The sequence below is a fragment of the Gopherus flavomarginatus genome, chromosome 5 (assembly GCF_025201925.1).
Source record: "Gopherus flavomarginatus isolate rGopFla2 chromosome 5, rGopFla2.mat.asm, whole genome shotgun sequence".
NCBI lineage: Eukaryota > Metazoa > Chordata > Testudines > Testudinidae > Gopherus > Gopherus flavomarginatus.
This window is the reverse complement of record NC_066621.1, coordinates 140,675,525-140,692,098: the sequence shown is the minus strand read 5'-3', so window position 1 is coordinate 140,692,098 and position 16,574 is coordinate 140,675,525. Positions and strand designations below refer to the sequence as shown.

Below are 16,574 nucleotides of genomic sequence, written 5' to 3'. Positions count from 1 at the left end.
CCATTAGTGTATTGCTTGTGCATATGCATACTTGGCTCCCTGTGTCAGTGCTGTGCATACTGAAATCAGTTTGAGTGTGGCTAATAACTGTGTAGTTGACAGTGGTGGTGTAGATGTTCTGTTGTTCAGAAGTAGGTCCAATAAAAGATATTACCTCACCCATCCTTGTCTCTCTGTACTCAATACAGTAGTGTCTGTATACGGGAGTTGAACTGAATCAAATTAGAATTTGCTGAAGAATTCACAGAATTGTGAGACAGAATCTGACCTTTAATTTACAAAATTTCTAGCCTTTATGGTTGAAGATAACCTAGAAAATGTGAAACAACTGTAAACCAGTTCAGTGTCTGCCATCCTCCACAGCCAGCCTGAAATTGGCCCTGGAAGGTATGACCTGCTCCATTCACGTCTGTTAGGGGGACCGCATGAATTTTGTAATTCCACAACTTTGTGATTTGGCATTTTTCCCAGGAGGCTATGGAATTTAGTATTGTGGTCACTGAATTCACTGTTTTGCTGCAGCCAAGTACCTTTTTTTTATTTTCTATCTCCCTTCTCTGTTGGAACCTGTCCAAAACTGCCTCTTGCTCTGCAGCTTCTCCAAAATGGTGAGTTGTATTTTGGTGCATGGTTCATGTAATGTGGAGGTGAGTGAGCCAGAGTTGGAGTGCAGTTTTTAGCCAGGAAGCAGAGTGGTAAACAACAGTCTGGAGAATAGAGAAATAGAATAACCCCTCACTGGTACATATGGGGTAGGGTGGGAAAGGTGTTTTTGAACTAGGTTATCTGGACATCTTCAGGGGAGTATTGGTTGTAGCAAACTACTGCCCAGTGACAAACCTCCTGTTCCTTAGCAGGCTCATACAGAAGTTACAGAAGTTACTCAAAGGCTATCTACAAGCTCATTGAACTGAATCTAATATTCTGGATTCAGGTCAAGACAACAAACTAAATCTGTTTTTTGTGGCACTGATGAATGATTTCCTAATGGATAGAGAACAGCATTCATTCTCCTCCTCCTGAACCTCTGAAGTGTTCAGCACTATCTACAATGAGATACTGCTGTCTAGCCTGAGAGAGGTGGCAAGGGTCCAGGGTAATGCACTAAAATGGCTTAAGCCCTACCTGAAGTGATGTGATGGTAAGTAGTGATGGGGGAGAGGGGGGAACTGCACCTCCCCACTAGGCTCCTTACTTATAGAGGCCCATAAGGATCAGTTCTCTCTGGTTATTTTCAGCATGTCCATGCAACCACTAGGTGAACTGGTCAGACAGCCTGGACTCAAGGTGACCTCAATATGCAGGTGAGACACAGCTCTACTTCCTTCACCACATGTGACCATACCACAATCATCAAGGTGGACCAGTGTTTTGAACAAGGTCAGCACAAGGATGAAGAATAGCTGGCTGACGCTAAGGAAGACCGAGGTGATGGTGGTGGGCAAAGGAGAGCACTTTGAAGAGTTCTCTGCCATAATCCAGTCTTTTCTGTGTGTGTCGAAGGTGTACACCCACAACTGGCCAATTCAGTGTAATTTAGGAGTACTCTTGAATTCCTCACCTGATGCTAAGCTGTTACATAGAAATGCTGCTATCATATCGGATTGTTTAGACTCTACCTTCTTCTAGTAGACAATGACCTGACCTCAGTTATTCACATCTTTGTCAGCTCTTGGCTGAACTACCACAGTCTGATACATCTGTGCTTGAAGCCTTCAGCACTTAGGAAACTCCAACCAGCACAGACTGCTGCAGCATGTGTCTTTTTAGCAGAACAAGCTACTGCAAACACATCAAACCTGCTCTCTGCGCTGGTTTCCTTTTAGACTCATCTGTACAGGAGAGAGAATGCTCTTGGAGGCTAGTCTAAGACTGCAGAATGAACTCCCCTGAGCTGGGAAAGGGGAAACCAATTTTTGGGGCTGTTTCCTGTGGGTTATAGGTGTATCTTGTTAACAAGAATATTTTTGTGCCTGTCTCCTTCCCTTCTCTTTTTTCACCCAGAATTAAATGTGTTTATGTGGAGGTAGATTGTCCTCAAATCTAAAATTTTGTGGGGTTGTCTTGGGACACAATTTCTATTATGACAAAAGCACTAAAAGGCACTGTAGACACATGTTGGCAATGTCTAACTGATAGTCTGGGAATCCGCACAAGGTGCAACAGTGTGACCAAATATGTCCAAGAGTTAGATTTCTTGCAGAAGGATGGGGGAGAGATAATCAGTGGGGGAAAATTGCCAAAAGATGACTTGAATTTTTGCTGTTCCTTTTTTTTTCTTTTTCTTTTTCCCCCATTAATCAGATCACTATCCTACATTCATAGAAATGTAGGGCTGGAAGGGACCTTGAGGGGTAAACTAGTACAGCCCCTTGAGCTGAGGTGGGACCAAGTATACTATCCTTGACCATCCCTGACAAGTGTGTTGTCTAACCTTTTTCTTAAAAACTTCCTAAAGGTGGAGATTCTACAGCCTCCCTTAGAAACTTATACCAGAACTTCACTATCTTTGTAGTTAATGTGACGCCCTAGCACCCGCTTATTCGCCATTGTCTTACAATTAGGATATGTTTTGCATGAAGTATGCCTTGTGAGAGAGAATTCTAAAAGTCTTGGTCTGCTAGACATTAATATCTCATTTGATTGTATGTGAAGTTATGAAGTTTGGCTATATATGTGTTACTGAAACATGTTGAGGTTGAAAACACCCACAAGCAGCCTTTCGGGTACAACAGTAAAAAGGCTAAACAATGTTAATGGCTTATTGAGGAAATGCACATAAGCACAAGAATTACCCCAGGAACTGTGTATAACAGAAACTGCACAGAGATAGCACTACACAATGGGAACTGTTTGACCCAAGTCACAGCAAAAGAACTTTCCAGTAAGTGGAAAGAAGATATAAAAGGGGACAATGACATCATACACCTGAGGAACAAAGACTGAACTGGGGGAAGTGATGGTCCCAGGCTAAAGGGATTTCTAGCCTGTGTATAGAAAACCAAGCTGCAAAGCCAAGGCGCTTGTGCCTTAAGAGTTTGCCAGCCTATTTATCACTCAGGGTGAGAATTTGCTAATTCATATCCTACCTATCTTGTATGTTAAGATCAGTTTGCATTTTTGTTTATTTACTAGGTAATCTGCTTTGATCTGTTTGCTATCACTTATCAATCCTTTTATATTTTAATCCAAACCAGTATGCGTTTAACTAAGGTGTCTGGGGAAAATCTCAACTTGGTTGCCACAAGTGTGCATGGACTTCTTCACACTGAAGGAGAGGTGGACCAGGTGATAAACCTATATACTGGGCAGATTTAACCAGGGCAGGATGGTATTGCTCTGGGATCTGAGGCTGGTGATTAGAGAGCCTGCATGTAACTGCAGCTAGGTGTGTCCCTACCTCTTTGAATGCTGGTGAAAGTGAAAGCTTGGAGGGCTTTGCAACTTGACACAGCAGCACAGTGAGAGGGAGCCATGGCTGGTGGGTCAGAGGACTCAGTTGTACCCCAGTTCCAGGTGGCATCCTGGGGGGGAACCAGTCATTTAGCTTTTCCTAATACCTAATCTAAATCTTCATTGCTGCAGATTAAGCAGATTGCTTCTTATCCCACTTCAGTGAGCACGGAGAACAGTTGATCCCCATCTTTATAACAGTCTCTTTGAATATGTTAAGGGCTATCAGGTCTGCCTTTAGTCGTTGTTTCTCAAAACTAAACGTGTCGTGCTGTGCCCTGCCCTGCCCTCTGCCTCCACCCCGCCCACCCACTTTTTAAACCTTTCTTAATATGTCAGGTTTTTCTAAACCTTTTATCATGTTTGTTGCTGTCACTCTAGACCTCTTCAATTTGTCCACCTTTTTCTTAAAGGGTGGCACTCCTCAGCTGGCATACTGTGTCCAGTTCGGACACACATGTTCTCTCCTGTGTCTTACTTACAACATTCCTACTAATACACCCCAGAATATTAACTTTTTTTTGCAACTGCATCACATTGACTCTGACTCTCTCATTTAATTTTGTGATCTACTATAACTCGAAGAACCTTATCAATAATGTCTAGCTAGTTATTTCCCATTTTGCAGCTGTGCATTTGATTATTTTTTCCTTAGTAAATAAAACATAACGATTATAATCTGTTTTGGTTTATGCCCTATCTTTATTTTGTTTAAAAGCTCTTGGTAAAACTGAACTTTAATGCAACCTCAAGTAGCAGGGCTGTAGTTGGCAAAGGCGAGGTTGAAGAGTGCCTTGCACTTGAAATGAAATGAGGTGTGGTTTCTATGGTGATTCTGGGAGTACGTGGAAGTTTTGTGTTATAGTCTTAGACCTTTCCTGAGACTCAGTCCATCTCATTCGCAAATTCTCCATCTTGTAATGGACAACTCAGTTTGGTCACAGGCAGAGTTTGCTGATCAGTCCTCATCCTGGAGCTTTAGGCAATATTTTTAGATACCTTGTGCCCAACCATTAAGTGCCTTGAAGGTGAGGACCAAGATTTTGAATGGGGTCATGATCTTTGTAGGGATAGTGCCCAGGTTTTTCTCCAGTGTCACATAAGAGAGGAAAATGGGATTGTTCTATGGAAATATCTTTGAACTCTGCTTAGAATCTACTGTCTCTGTCTCTGGCTAACATATTTGAGAACAGATCAACCTCACCCTGCCTTTTCTTCCTTTTGGAAAAGGAGGAGCACTATCTCTGTCTGCCCCTTCCACACCAGAGCCTCCAGAATACAACAGTGAGTGTGGGGGCAGTCTGATAATGGTAGTAATGCATATGTACAAGAGTCTAGCTACATATATAGTTATATTTGGGATCATGCTTCCTAAGTTAATGACTTGTACAAGATAATTTGGTAGAACTCGAACATCATTTTGGTTACACTTTTATCTAAAACTAGGAAAGATAAATGGGAACAACAGGAAGGAAAATCTAGTTACTAGTCAATGTCTTGCGATTGACAGCCCTAAGAAAAGATAATTAACTCACGTGATTTATCTCAAAACTAACTCAATTAAAATAATTGTGATCAGTATTTAACAGTGCAATTAAAATACCAATTTAAATTTGTTTGGATGTTTTTTCCACATTTTCAACTATATTGATTTAAATTAAAGCACAGAATACAAAATATACAGTGTTCATTTTATATTTTAGATTACAAATATTTACACTTTAAAAAAAAAACAAGATTTAATATTTTTCAGTTTGCACTATAGTACTTGTATGAGGTAATCTCTTTATTGTGATAATGCAACTTGCAAATGTAGGTTATTGGTTGGTGTTTGCACTCAAAAACAGTTTTATGTAACAATCTAAAACTTTGGACTTGTAGGGTCTAATCAGTCCTACTTCTTGCTCAGCCAATCACTAAGACAAACAAGTTTGTTTACATTTACAGGAGGTAATGCTGCCTGCTTCATATTTACAGTGTCACCTGAAAGTGACATAGCACTTCAGTAGCCAGCATTGCAAGCTATTTATGTACTAGCTATGAAGGGGCATACAAATGTTTTTAGCATGCTTTGACCACCATTCCAGAGGACATGTTTCCATGCTGATGATAAAACCCTTTATTTGTGACACTGAACTCCTTCGAGGAGAACTATGTCTCCTGGTCTGTGGTTTTACCCTCATTCTGCCATATATTCCATGTTATGGCAACCCAGTATATGTTCAGTTTAAGACTGGGGAGGGCAAACTATGGCCCACAGGCAGGATCTGGCCCATCAGGGCTTTCAGTCCAGCTCTTGGAAGTGGCCGGCACCACGTCCCTGCAGCCTCGGGAAGGGGGAAGCAGAAGGTTCTTTGCGCTGCCCTCGCCTGTAGGCACCCCCCCCCCCCCGCCCCAGCTCCCATTGGCCAGGAATGGAGAACCATGGCCAATAGGACTTTGATGGTGGTACCCACAGGTGAGGGATGCATGCAGCATAGCCACCTATACCACTCCACCCCCAGGAGCCACTGCTTGACATGCTGGCCACTTCCGGGAGCGGCACAGGGCCAGGGCGGACAGGCAGGGAGCCTGCCTTAGCCCTGCTGCACGCTGCTGCCACCCCAGAGTCACTCGAGGTAACAAGTGTCGGGCCAGAGCCCGCACCCCAAACACCTCCTGTACTCGGCCCCCTAACCACCTGCTTTGAGCCCCCACTGCACCCTCCTGCACACTAACTCTCTGCGCTGAGTCCCCTCCCGCACTCTGTGAATTGTTACAATTGTAAACACATTTTTTAAAAAAAATATAGGGCCTGATTATGGTCTCAGTTACTGATTTTAAATCTGTTACTTCTGCAACCCAACCCCTTGCCCTGCACCCTTTCTACACCTCTCACTCCCTCCTGCCCCAGCCCTGCATTCATGACCCTGCATATTATTTCCCCACCCAGATGTGGCCCTTGGGCCAAAAGTTTGCCCATTCCTGATTTTTAAGAACACTTTCATTGCAGATTTGACAAAACACAAAGGTACGAATATGATTTCTAAAAATAGCTATAGCACTTGACCCAATGTCTAAGATTCTGAAGTACCTTCCAGAATGGTATTCTGTTTAACAGTGCCATTAAAACTGCAATTAATCATTAATTTTTAAAAATCATTTAACTACCCTAGTATTTTTATTTTAATTTATTCTGTCCATTGCTTCATCATCAGTTTTTGGTTTTTGTTGTGGAGTTTTTGTAATTCTTAATCTGACTTTTCCAAATAGACAAAATATAATGTGGACATATCATTACATTTTCTGCATGTAATTTTCATATAATTCAGTTTGTCAGAAACCTCATTTTAATGGAAATGAAGTTTTAGGTGAAAGGCCAGTTTCTTGTAAAACAGCAAACCCATGTAGTAGGCTGCTTTTTAAAAGGCTTGAGTAATTTTCCCCTTCATCCCCCACACTGCCACCAATTTAACTTTTTTTTTTTTTTCCAGTTTGTTAGGTTAAAAGTGGGAATCCTGTTAAAGAAATTAATATGTGACTTATTTAAATATCATAACATTAAAACGTATCTCGAAATAGCATAGCACTATATGAACAAGCTGTCAGAATGCAAGAAAGTATTTCAGTTTCAGGAAGTAGGACATCAGAAAGCATGCATTTGTGTTGAAATGCACTGAAGCCTGAAAGCCTTTCCTGTTAACTGATTAAGTTGGTAAATATCACTGAAGGGTAAGGTAGCAAAAGGATTTTATGCACTGTTTTTAAACTTACAGTTTAAGACATTGGTTGGCAAATCTAATACTTTGGATCTTGGAGAAATACAGCACAGCATTTGTAATAGAAAATATTTAGTTCAGATATTTTTCGACTAAATGAAAAGTACAACGTAAAGGAAAAGATGTATTTATCTCTGTCTGCTGTGTTTACTGAAGTAGTATCTGAGTGCAAGATCTAGTAAGTAGTTCAAACAATACTGCATGTTCTCTTTCCTCCCCTCCTCATTAATAATAAATAATCATATTACTGTGGGAAGAGATGGTGGAGAAGCATTTCATTTTAAAATTAAGGGTTGTGGTTTTTTTCTTGGCTCTCCTAGGAAGGTTTTTCCCAGTCATAGGCCAGCTGCCAACAGAGCTGTCTCCTGTTAGTTTTCCTCTTGATCTAGATAGTTAGTGTTCCTGAGACATGCAGCTGATGTGGTAAATATTAGGTGCAGAGGTAAAGGCAGTTTCTTAGAGACCCTCAGCCCATGGAGAGCAAAGAAAATAAGAGCGACATCTGAAACTTAACTTGGTATTGAGCAAGGAACCAATGCAAGTATTGTGGTCCAGAGATGGTTTACTCATGAATATTTTTGGTTCATCCTCATTGTGGCATTGTTCCCAAGTATCGTGAATTGCACTAATCAAGCAGGAAGGATATGAAAGCATGGATTAAAGTGGCAAAATCCTGCTTTATCAGGAACAGCAACAATCTCGTAGCAGGAGCAGGTATTTTGAAGTTGTTTCCATTTGAAACCCCATTATCCATAGATAAGGACTTGCTAATTCCTCCATGATTTAGCGAAGAGGTAAAGAAGCATTTTCCATAAGGATTAAAATATTCCATATGGACAGGGCCTAATGGACACACTGGTTCAAAATCTGAGGTGGAAGCTCTTAGAATAAATGAATGTTGCTTCAGAATTTATCACCAGGAAATATCTGTCATTATGATCCCCTCATCCACACCCAGTCACACATAGATATGGCTCACAGTTGAAAATACTGATGCAAAACTTTTTTTATTTTCAACCATAATTGTTTTTGAAAATTGTTTTCCCTGTGTTCTCCAGGAGATCTGTTCCACACTTCTTTCCTATCCATATGTATTTGGAAAGCTTATAGTTGTTTCAGCAGCATATTTGCCTGTCTGAAGGCCTCAGTTGCTGCACTATTCTCTGGGCTGCCTAGCTTTCTCCCTATACTTCTGGTCCCCAGTTGCAAGTTAAACTCCGCACTGGTTCCCTATCCTGGCTATATGAAACAGTGCAAGGAACATTGTGGTGAAAGCTGCAGAACAACAGAAAGTTGAAGGCAGGTCCCAGAAGGGCAGGTAGATAGAAAAAAATAAATAAAAATTAGGCACTTAAATGCAGTAAAAATGGTGAATTTTGTTGGCAGGCTGAATTCCATGTCGTAGTGGGGAAAATGTCAAATTGCATACTGTAAAATTCATGGTGACCCGATTTGAGATGAATGGGGCAGATCATACTTCACAAGACTGTGTGGTTTTTTTTTGTTTTTTTTTTTTTGTTTAGGCTGTCTGCAGATGCAGGCAGGTACCATTGTATTGATTTTACACTATTTTTCATGTCATGGTTACAAATTTCATAACCAGAAAGACTGGGAACTTGAGTCTTAATATTTTTTTTTAAATCAAGATTCCACTAAAATATTCAGGTACAAAGGGTGAATTCTGCAATAAATTCCACAGCCCTGGAATACTGTGATCATGTCTGAGTCTTGTCTATCCTAGGAAAAGTCAAATATTTAATTCACCGTCAGTGCTAATGATAGTTGAAGCTATTGTGTAGGTACAAGCGTGGTGGTTTTTTTTTGTTTTTTTTAAACACACTGTATCTACTCAAAAGATGGCTACATCTCATCTACACTATAGCTTCCAACGTTGTTACCATTGGTGGAGAATTGCAGGTCTGAATTTGTCCAGTGTAGGCTCATCTTTAGATTAGTACCTTTCCAACACTGAAACGTATTGGCTTCAAAGACCCCAGTATATTGGGGAGGAGATGGCTGAAGGGCAACAGTAGTATAGAGGACTGAGCAAAAAGCTAAAAGCTGGGAAATTTGGCTTCTACTGTAGCCACTTCTTTGCAGTTTTGAATCACTTACTGCAGGGGTTGGCAACCTTTCAGAAGTGGTGTGCCGAGTCTTCATTTATTCACGCTAATTTAAGGTTTCGCGTGCCAGTAATACATTTTAAGGTTGTTTTTTAGAAGGTCTTTCTATAAGTCTATATAATATATAACTAACTAAACTATTGTTGTATGTAAAGTAAACTAGGTTTGACACATCATTTAAAATTAAAATGCAGAGCCCCCAGACCGGTGGCCAGGACCCAGGCAGTGTGAGTGCCACTGAAAATCAGCTCGTGTGCTGCCTTTGGCACGCGTGCCATAGGTTGCCTAGCCCTGACTTATTGTCTCAGTTTCTGGCTACAAAACTATGCAAATATCATCCCCTTTCAGAAAGTTGTGCGAGGTCTGTGAATAGAGATTGTTATGAGTGTAAGTATTGAATTTTTATCCTGGGAAATGTAAGTCTATTCGGATGGATGGCACTCATTTAATGAAACAAAAATATTCTATACCTTCTCACCTTCATTGTTCAATGTGTAGCCCTAGGCCTTTTACTGCACAGTGCATACTGTGTAAACCAGGGGTTCTCTAACTGTGGGTCAGGACCCTCAGGGGGTCACAAGATTATTATATGGAGGTGTTGCGAGCTGTCAGCCTCCACCCCAAACCTTGCTTTGCCTCCAGCATTTATAATGGTGTTTGTGTGTGTGTTTTTGATTTATAAGAAGGGGTCGCACGTAGGCTTGCTATGTGAAAGGGGTCACTAGTACAAAAGTTTGAGAACCACTGATGTAAACCTTGCTCTGTAAACCATTAACTTCCTCAAACTCTTATGGCTCTCAACTGCAGTAATGTTTCACAAACATTGATTCTTCATAAAACTCCTGTGAGTGGGTGGTGTTACCCTCTTTTACAGACTAAGGGTGCCTAATTTGAGTTACCTAGGACCTGATTTTTCAGAATATTTAGCACTATATAGCACTCTGTATATTCCAGCCCAGCTGCCATTGATTTCAACTGCAGCCCAAGTGCTCAGCACTTATGCACATTTGACCTTAGGGCAGTGGTCTCAAAGTCCAAGCCCATGGGCCATTTGCAGCCTGAGAACCTACCCAGTGTGACCTGTGGGGCTCCAGCAGTTTTGGGGTTGGGTCTCTGCCTTGGCCCCACTTGTTGCCCCATGACACTCTCCTTCCCTGTGCGTCCCCCAGCTGATTTAAAATGGCCAGGGTCTCACCCACCACCAGCAGCACTGCAGAGCTGAGCAGCTTCCTGCAAGTTTTGGTGCAAGTTTGCTCCATGTGGCCGCTGGCCCCTCCCTGCAGCCCCAGGGCAGGGCGGGGCTGTGCCTCCATGCGCTGCCCCTGCCCTAAGTGCCCCTGCGGCCAATGGGAAGCTACGGGCTCAGTGCCTGGGGGCAGCAGCCCACCGAGGCCCACCCAACCTGCCTTGGAGCCGCAGGTAAGCGCCATAGCCCCCTGACCCTCTCCCCCCTCCTCCCTCCCAGAACCTTTAACCCCACTCTTCCTCCTGCACCCCTACCTCTTGCCCCAGCCCAGAACCTGCACCCAGTGCCCAAACTCCATCCCAGAGCCTGTGCCCCAGACCCCCTCCCCCACTCAAACTTCTTCCCAGAGCCCAACCTTTCACCCCAATCCCCTACCCTAGACCACCTCACCAACCCAAACTCCCTCCCAGAGCCTTAGGCAGGTGGGGGGAAGAGTTTGGGGGGGCACATTCTGGGTGGCATGAGTGACATTATTGGCCCACTGGGAGGATTTGAGGACTGGTGCTGGCTCTAAGGTAAATTGAGTTTTAGACCCTTGCCCTGGGGACTCTAGTGTGGCACCCATAGAATGAGGAACAAGCAGTGATCGTATCTGAATTTTTTTTATTTTTATTTTATTTTATTTTATTTTTTTTTTTTTGGTAAGTGAGTTGATTAGTATCACACAGGAATTCTCTGACCGAGGCAGGGATAGAATCCAGTTCACTGGGACAGTATTCAACTTCCTTAACTGTGAGACCTTCCTTTTTCTTTCCAAAATCATTCACTGCCCATCTTTCAACTTCATCAACAAATGAGGCAGGGGGTCCTACAGACAGACTCCTTTAAAACAACCCTGATTCACACCCTGAGCAGATCCATCCAGTGCACTGAAGGAGGCAGGGGACCTGTGGAAAAATTATCTGATAATTTAATTAAAAACTGTATCTTAATGCATTCACATAGGTAACCTTGTTGTGACACTTCCTAACTTCTGAATGCTTGAAGTTGCAACCTTAATATTTCACTGTGGTTTTGTGTGTCTGTAGCTTCCTAGCTTTTTAAGAAGTGTACTGAAAAAACAAATTCCATCATGTAACAGCATATTGATGATCACTGTGAATATCGGCAGAGTTGGCATCTTTAGATCCACCAGAGGCGCCCCCAGCTTTGCTTTGCTTCGCCTCCCCTCTGAGGCTACAGCTGCCTCATGGGAAAAGCGCATCTCTTCCTGATGAACCACCTGAGGTTTTTTTTATATGTTCCATGCAGGTTCTGGTGCTGCTGAGAAGGCAGCATCTGCTTTTCCCCAGGGAGATTACTGATGAATCCGGGAAGCTGAGAAGCAGATACTATCACCCAGGCAGGTTCCAGGGTGGCTAGAGCATATAAAAAGCTCAAGTAGTTTGTCAGAAAGACGCAGATGGCTGCTGTCTCAGGAGGCGAGGCACAGCCTGTGCTGGCTTATTATACCTGCTGCCTATGCTGTCACTTCTAGGGACTGGCTACACCCTGGCCTGAAGGCAGGAGCCATGACAAGGAAAAGTCCAGCTTCACCTTGTACTCCCTGGTTGGAGTGCATGTGCTCATTTGCTCTGTAGGGATGGCTTGCTAATGGGGGCTGCAAGGGAGTGCATAGAACATGCTCAGTCTCTGTGGGAATGGCATGTATGCAATCTAGTTAGCTTGGTAAGGAGGGAATCTTTGAAGTGGTTCGTTTTTTAGATGTTAGCAGGTTTGCTGGACATGTGCAAACTGGATGTGTTTTGTTCTGGTTTTTCCAAAATGTATAGGTTGGTCAAATTTAGGTGGATTTTCACAGGGATGGCAAAAGCAAATCTGACACCAAAGGCACCCTTAAATTTCAAGTTCCTGCTCCAAAGATTGGGGGTGCTAGAATATTTCAAAGAAAAGGTCTTGAGAATCTTTTAATACAGGACAAAAATAGTTTTGTCCTTCACTTTCGGCACCAGCTGAACCATTTTGGCTGGAACTTTATATAAAAAAAGAAATACTCAGCTTGAGGCAGACACCCAAGATAGAACGTTTCATTCCAAACAGTTCAAGGAATTGAAAATGGGGTCTTTAAATAGGAAGTGTCAGGAAACTTTCATATCAGTTTAAAGGAGGATGGTATAAAACTGGGCTCTATTCCTGTTTGGCATTGTTTTTTAATTATTGTTGTATCACTTTTCTCTTTCAGATGATATTAACTGTGTTCTTGAGCAACAATGAACAGATTTTGACAGAAGTTCCAATTACACCAGAAACAACCTGTCGAGATGTTGTGGAGTTCTGCAAAGAACCCGGTGAAGGAAGTTGCCATCTGGCTGAAGTGTGGCGTGGAAATGGTAAGTGAAGTGTTCTTTGGTAACAGATATAAATTTCATATTTTAAGATACAAATGTAGGTTTATTAGTGATTTTTAGTTGTATTTTGCTTTTGCTAGAGAATTTTTGCAGAATAGTAAGACTTCAAAATGTCACAGCTTTAAAGATAAATATAACCCTTGCTAATTTTTTTTCCCTTGTCCCTTCCTAGCTTGGAATATTTTAATAAAATGTACGTGGAATGCAGGAGACAAATAATAAATGTCTCTAAGGTTATGTGAGACTTTTCAGATTTTTAGTCTAAACAGTAATACTGAACATTTTTACTTAAGCAGAAATTTAGTTTTGTAAATTTATTCATTTTGGGCTTGTGATTACCTTGCTTATGTATACACATTCATGCCAGCTCTCACTGAGCTAGCTCATGTATAAATAGCAGTGTAGCTACAATAGCATGGGTGGCGGCATGGTTGACGCGTGCTGAGTATGAACTTGCTTGAGACCAATGGGAAGATAGAGATAGAGATAATATGCAGCACAGCTCAGCTGTGCTGCTGCACTCTATCTTCCTCTTTTCATGGAAGCTTAATTTCTGGTGATAGCCAGTGCTTCTGGCTCTGGGTTGTGATGTCTTGTATCTAATTTTCCATAAAGAAGTGTGTGTTTGTTTGTTTTGTTTGTTTGTTTGTTTATTTGTTTTTTTTCCCCCCATACATGTCCCAGTCTCCTTGTGTAACCTAAATCATGAAATCTCCCTTCCTAACTTCTGTAGCCTTGCTTTGTGATTGGGGAAGACTGAGTGGCATTCTTCAGACATCTGTAGAGCTCTTCCAGAGTAAGCTGTTCACATAATACTAAAGTCCTATTCTCTTTTAATTTCAAGATTCTATAAAGGTGAGAGGTATCTCAATGTGTCTTCTCCTACCAGATGAGAACCCACATCTAGCATTTGTGTGTGCTCCTTTTATGGGCACAGCTCCCATGTTGAGTTACTCACAGGTTGGGTGTGCACAATACTGGGCTTTTAGAAATCCAGCTCCAAGCTTAAGTGTAAATGTACAGTGCATTATTTCTCCTGTGAGGGGAGTAAAAATGCAAAACTTAAAGTATCTCTATAATTCTTTATTCACTCCTGTGAATGGCACTGTGAGACCTAATGTGTCTTCCCCTCTCCCCCACAGCACTGTATGGTATTTGTCTTAATTACCTCATGGCTCTGTGTAGAGTCTACATTCCATTTTGAATTGTGTCCAAGGGCTGGAGTATAAATTTAGTCCAACTCGTCTGTTTATACTAGCCTCAGCAGGACTCCTAGTGATGTCAGTGGAAGGTTTGCAAAGGATTGGGGGTAGAACATGTCCTTTAACTTTACTTACTATTGCTAAGTGCATTATTGTCAAATTCATTGCCACTAAGTTTGAAGAGATAATACATTTAGGTCCAATACTCTTCTTGTTTTTCTTTGGGCTTGGCTATACTTGCGAGTTAGTGTGCAATAAAGGAGCCCTGTGTGCACTAGCTAACTCCCTGTCTACACTAGCAAGGCACGTAGAGCGCTCTGACTCCATGGCTAGAACGCTTGTGGTACTTCACCTCGGCAAGAGGAATAATGTTTGCTACACCCCCTCTGGAGTGCTGCAGTGCCAGTGTGAATGAGGTGTTGCATTACTGCGCTCTGATCGGCTTCCAGAAACGTCCCATAATCCCCAGAATTCGTGTCCCGTGCAGATTTCTTTCAGGGAAGCAGAGGGAAGCTGCAAGAGCAGTCATGCACCTTTCCCCAGCAGCATGGACATGTTTCAGGCACCCGGAGAGGTAAATGACTGGGGTGGCAGGGCCATTTGCCTCACATCCATGCATATGGACCCTCCACGAGCCTCATCCCCTGCATCTGGAGCCATCCACACCTGACCTGCTACCTACTCTGGGCTGAGCTATTAGTCCTAGCTGGGCTGAAGGCGAGGGAGAAGCACACTTCCCCTCCTGCACGGATTGCTTGGGTCCAGGTCAGACCCGCCCCTAGAAACCTCCCCTAGCTCCACACCCTCACCTTGCATCCTGCCCCTTTTGCTCCTCAGCCCTGGGTCACTGTACAGGGAGCTGCTCCCCTGTCTGCCCCACACCCTGCATTCAGACCACACCCCTGCTGATCCCTGTGCACTCGAACCCCCATCCTGATGCATCTGGACCACTCCACAAGCCTCCTGCACCCCCACCCAGCTGAGCTTCAGTCAGCTGTACCTGGACCCCATCCCACCAAGACCCACTCCCCTGCTGAGCCACCCAGACCTGCCCCCACCTCCCCCTGCAACAAGCCCCTATGCAACCAGATTGCTCCACCACATAGAACCCTCTTATCTGGATTTCTCCCCCACTAAGCCCCTCCACATTTGATTCTGCCAGGCTGAGCCTGCCTGCTCACACCTATTGAGCCTGACAAGTTGCCTCTGGTGAGTTGCTTCACTTGCTACTCCTGAGGGAATTCTGGGCCAGAAATTAAGAACTCACCTGGACACAGACTCTGGGGGAGGCTCAGCCTTTGCTTTGTGTCAGATTTGGGTGCAGCCTCACCATTGAGTCCATGTGCTGGGGTGGGGCTGAAGAGTTATCTCTCATCTCTGTGAAGCTTGTCACCTATGCTCCCTGCTGCTATGCTGGAGCCTCCACATTTATTTATTGACCAAGAAAATTTGCAGAGTTTTAAAATAGTGTGCAGAATTCCCTCCAAGTAATATTGTAATGTATTATCTGTTTGAGAGGTGGTTTGGTGATTCACAGAAGCTCACAATACAGGAGGGGGATATCAATTAGCAGCATGAAAAGCTACTCTTCTACAGAAATTGTTATGCCCCACCTGAAAGAGGAGACCCATCGGTACCAGAGGGCTCTGGCTCTTACAACTCCCTATATCTGGACTGACAAACCATCATCAGGACTAACTACTCATATTGTTTTTGCTCTCCTCGCCCGGAAGAAGTCTCATGCACGTCAACCCCACCTATCAGCTGACTTTGTGGCTCAAAGCACATGGCAGGAGGGGGATAAACCCAAAACCAAAGGAATCAAGGATTTCTCTGCTGCTTGGACTTGGGGGTGGGGGCAAAGTGTTTCTAGGCATAAGCAAAAGATAATCAGCTGCTGAGCCTGGGTTAGCTCTCAAGGACAAATAGAGGTTGCTGAATATAGAAGCCTATATCACCTTTTGGGAGACTGGGCACCGAAATGGCAGATAAAATTCAATGTTGATAAATGCAAAGTAGTTAATGTTGGAAAACATCATTCCAACTATACACATAAAATGACTGGGTATAAACTAGCTGTTAACTCTCAGATCTTGACATTGTTGTGGACAGTTCTCTGAAAACTATACATTCAATGTGCAGCAGCAGTCAAAAAAATGAACAAAAGGTTGGGAATCCTTAAAGGTTTAAATAATAAAATAGAAAAATCTTATTGCCTCTGTATAAATCCATGGTACGCCTACATCTTGATTACTGTGTACAGATCAGGTTTCCCCATCTCAAAAAATGTATTGGAATTGCAAAAGGTACAGAGAAGGGCAACAAAAATGATTAGGATATGGAAGCTGTTCCATATGAGGAGAGATTAATAAGACTGGGACTTTTCAGCTTGTAAAAGATGACTAAGGGGGAATATGATAGAGGTCTATAAAATCATGACTGGT

At 42.8% G+C, this 16,574-nt stretch overlaps 1 protein-coding gene across 3 annotated transcripts in view; it reads left to right on the top strand.

Annotated features, from left to right (window-relative positions):
• Window positions 1-16,574, top strand: part of PPP1R13B (protein phosphatase 1 regulatory subunit 13B) — a 128,818-nt gene that overhangs the window by 29,048 nt on the left and 83,196 nt on the right. For all 3 annotated transcript variants that reach the window (XM_050954113.1, XM_050954112.1, XM_050954114.1), the window contains exon 2: window positions 12,763-12,910. In XM_050954113.1, coding sequence (XP_050810070.1) covers window positions 12,763-12,910 — 148 coding nt within the window. The remainder of the gene's footprint in view (window positions 1-12,762; window positions 12,911-16,574) is intronic.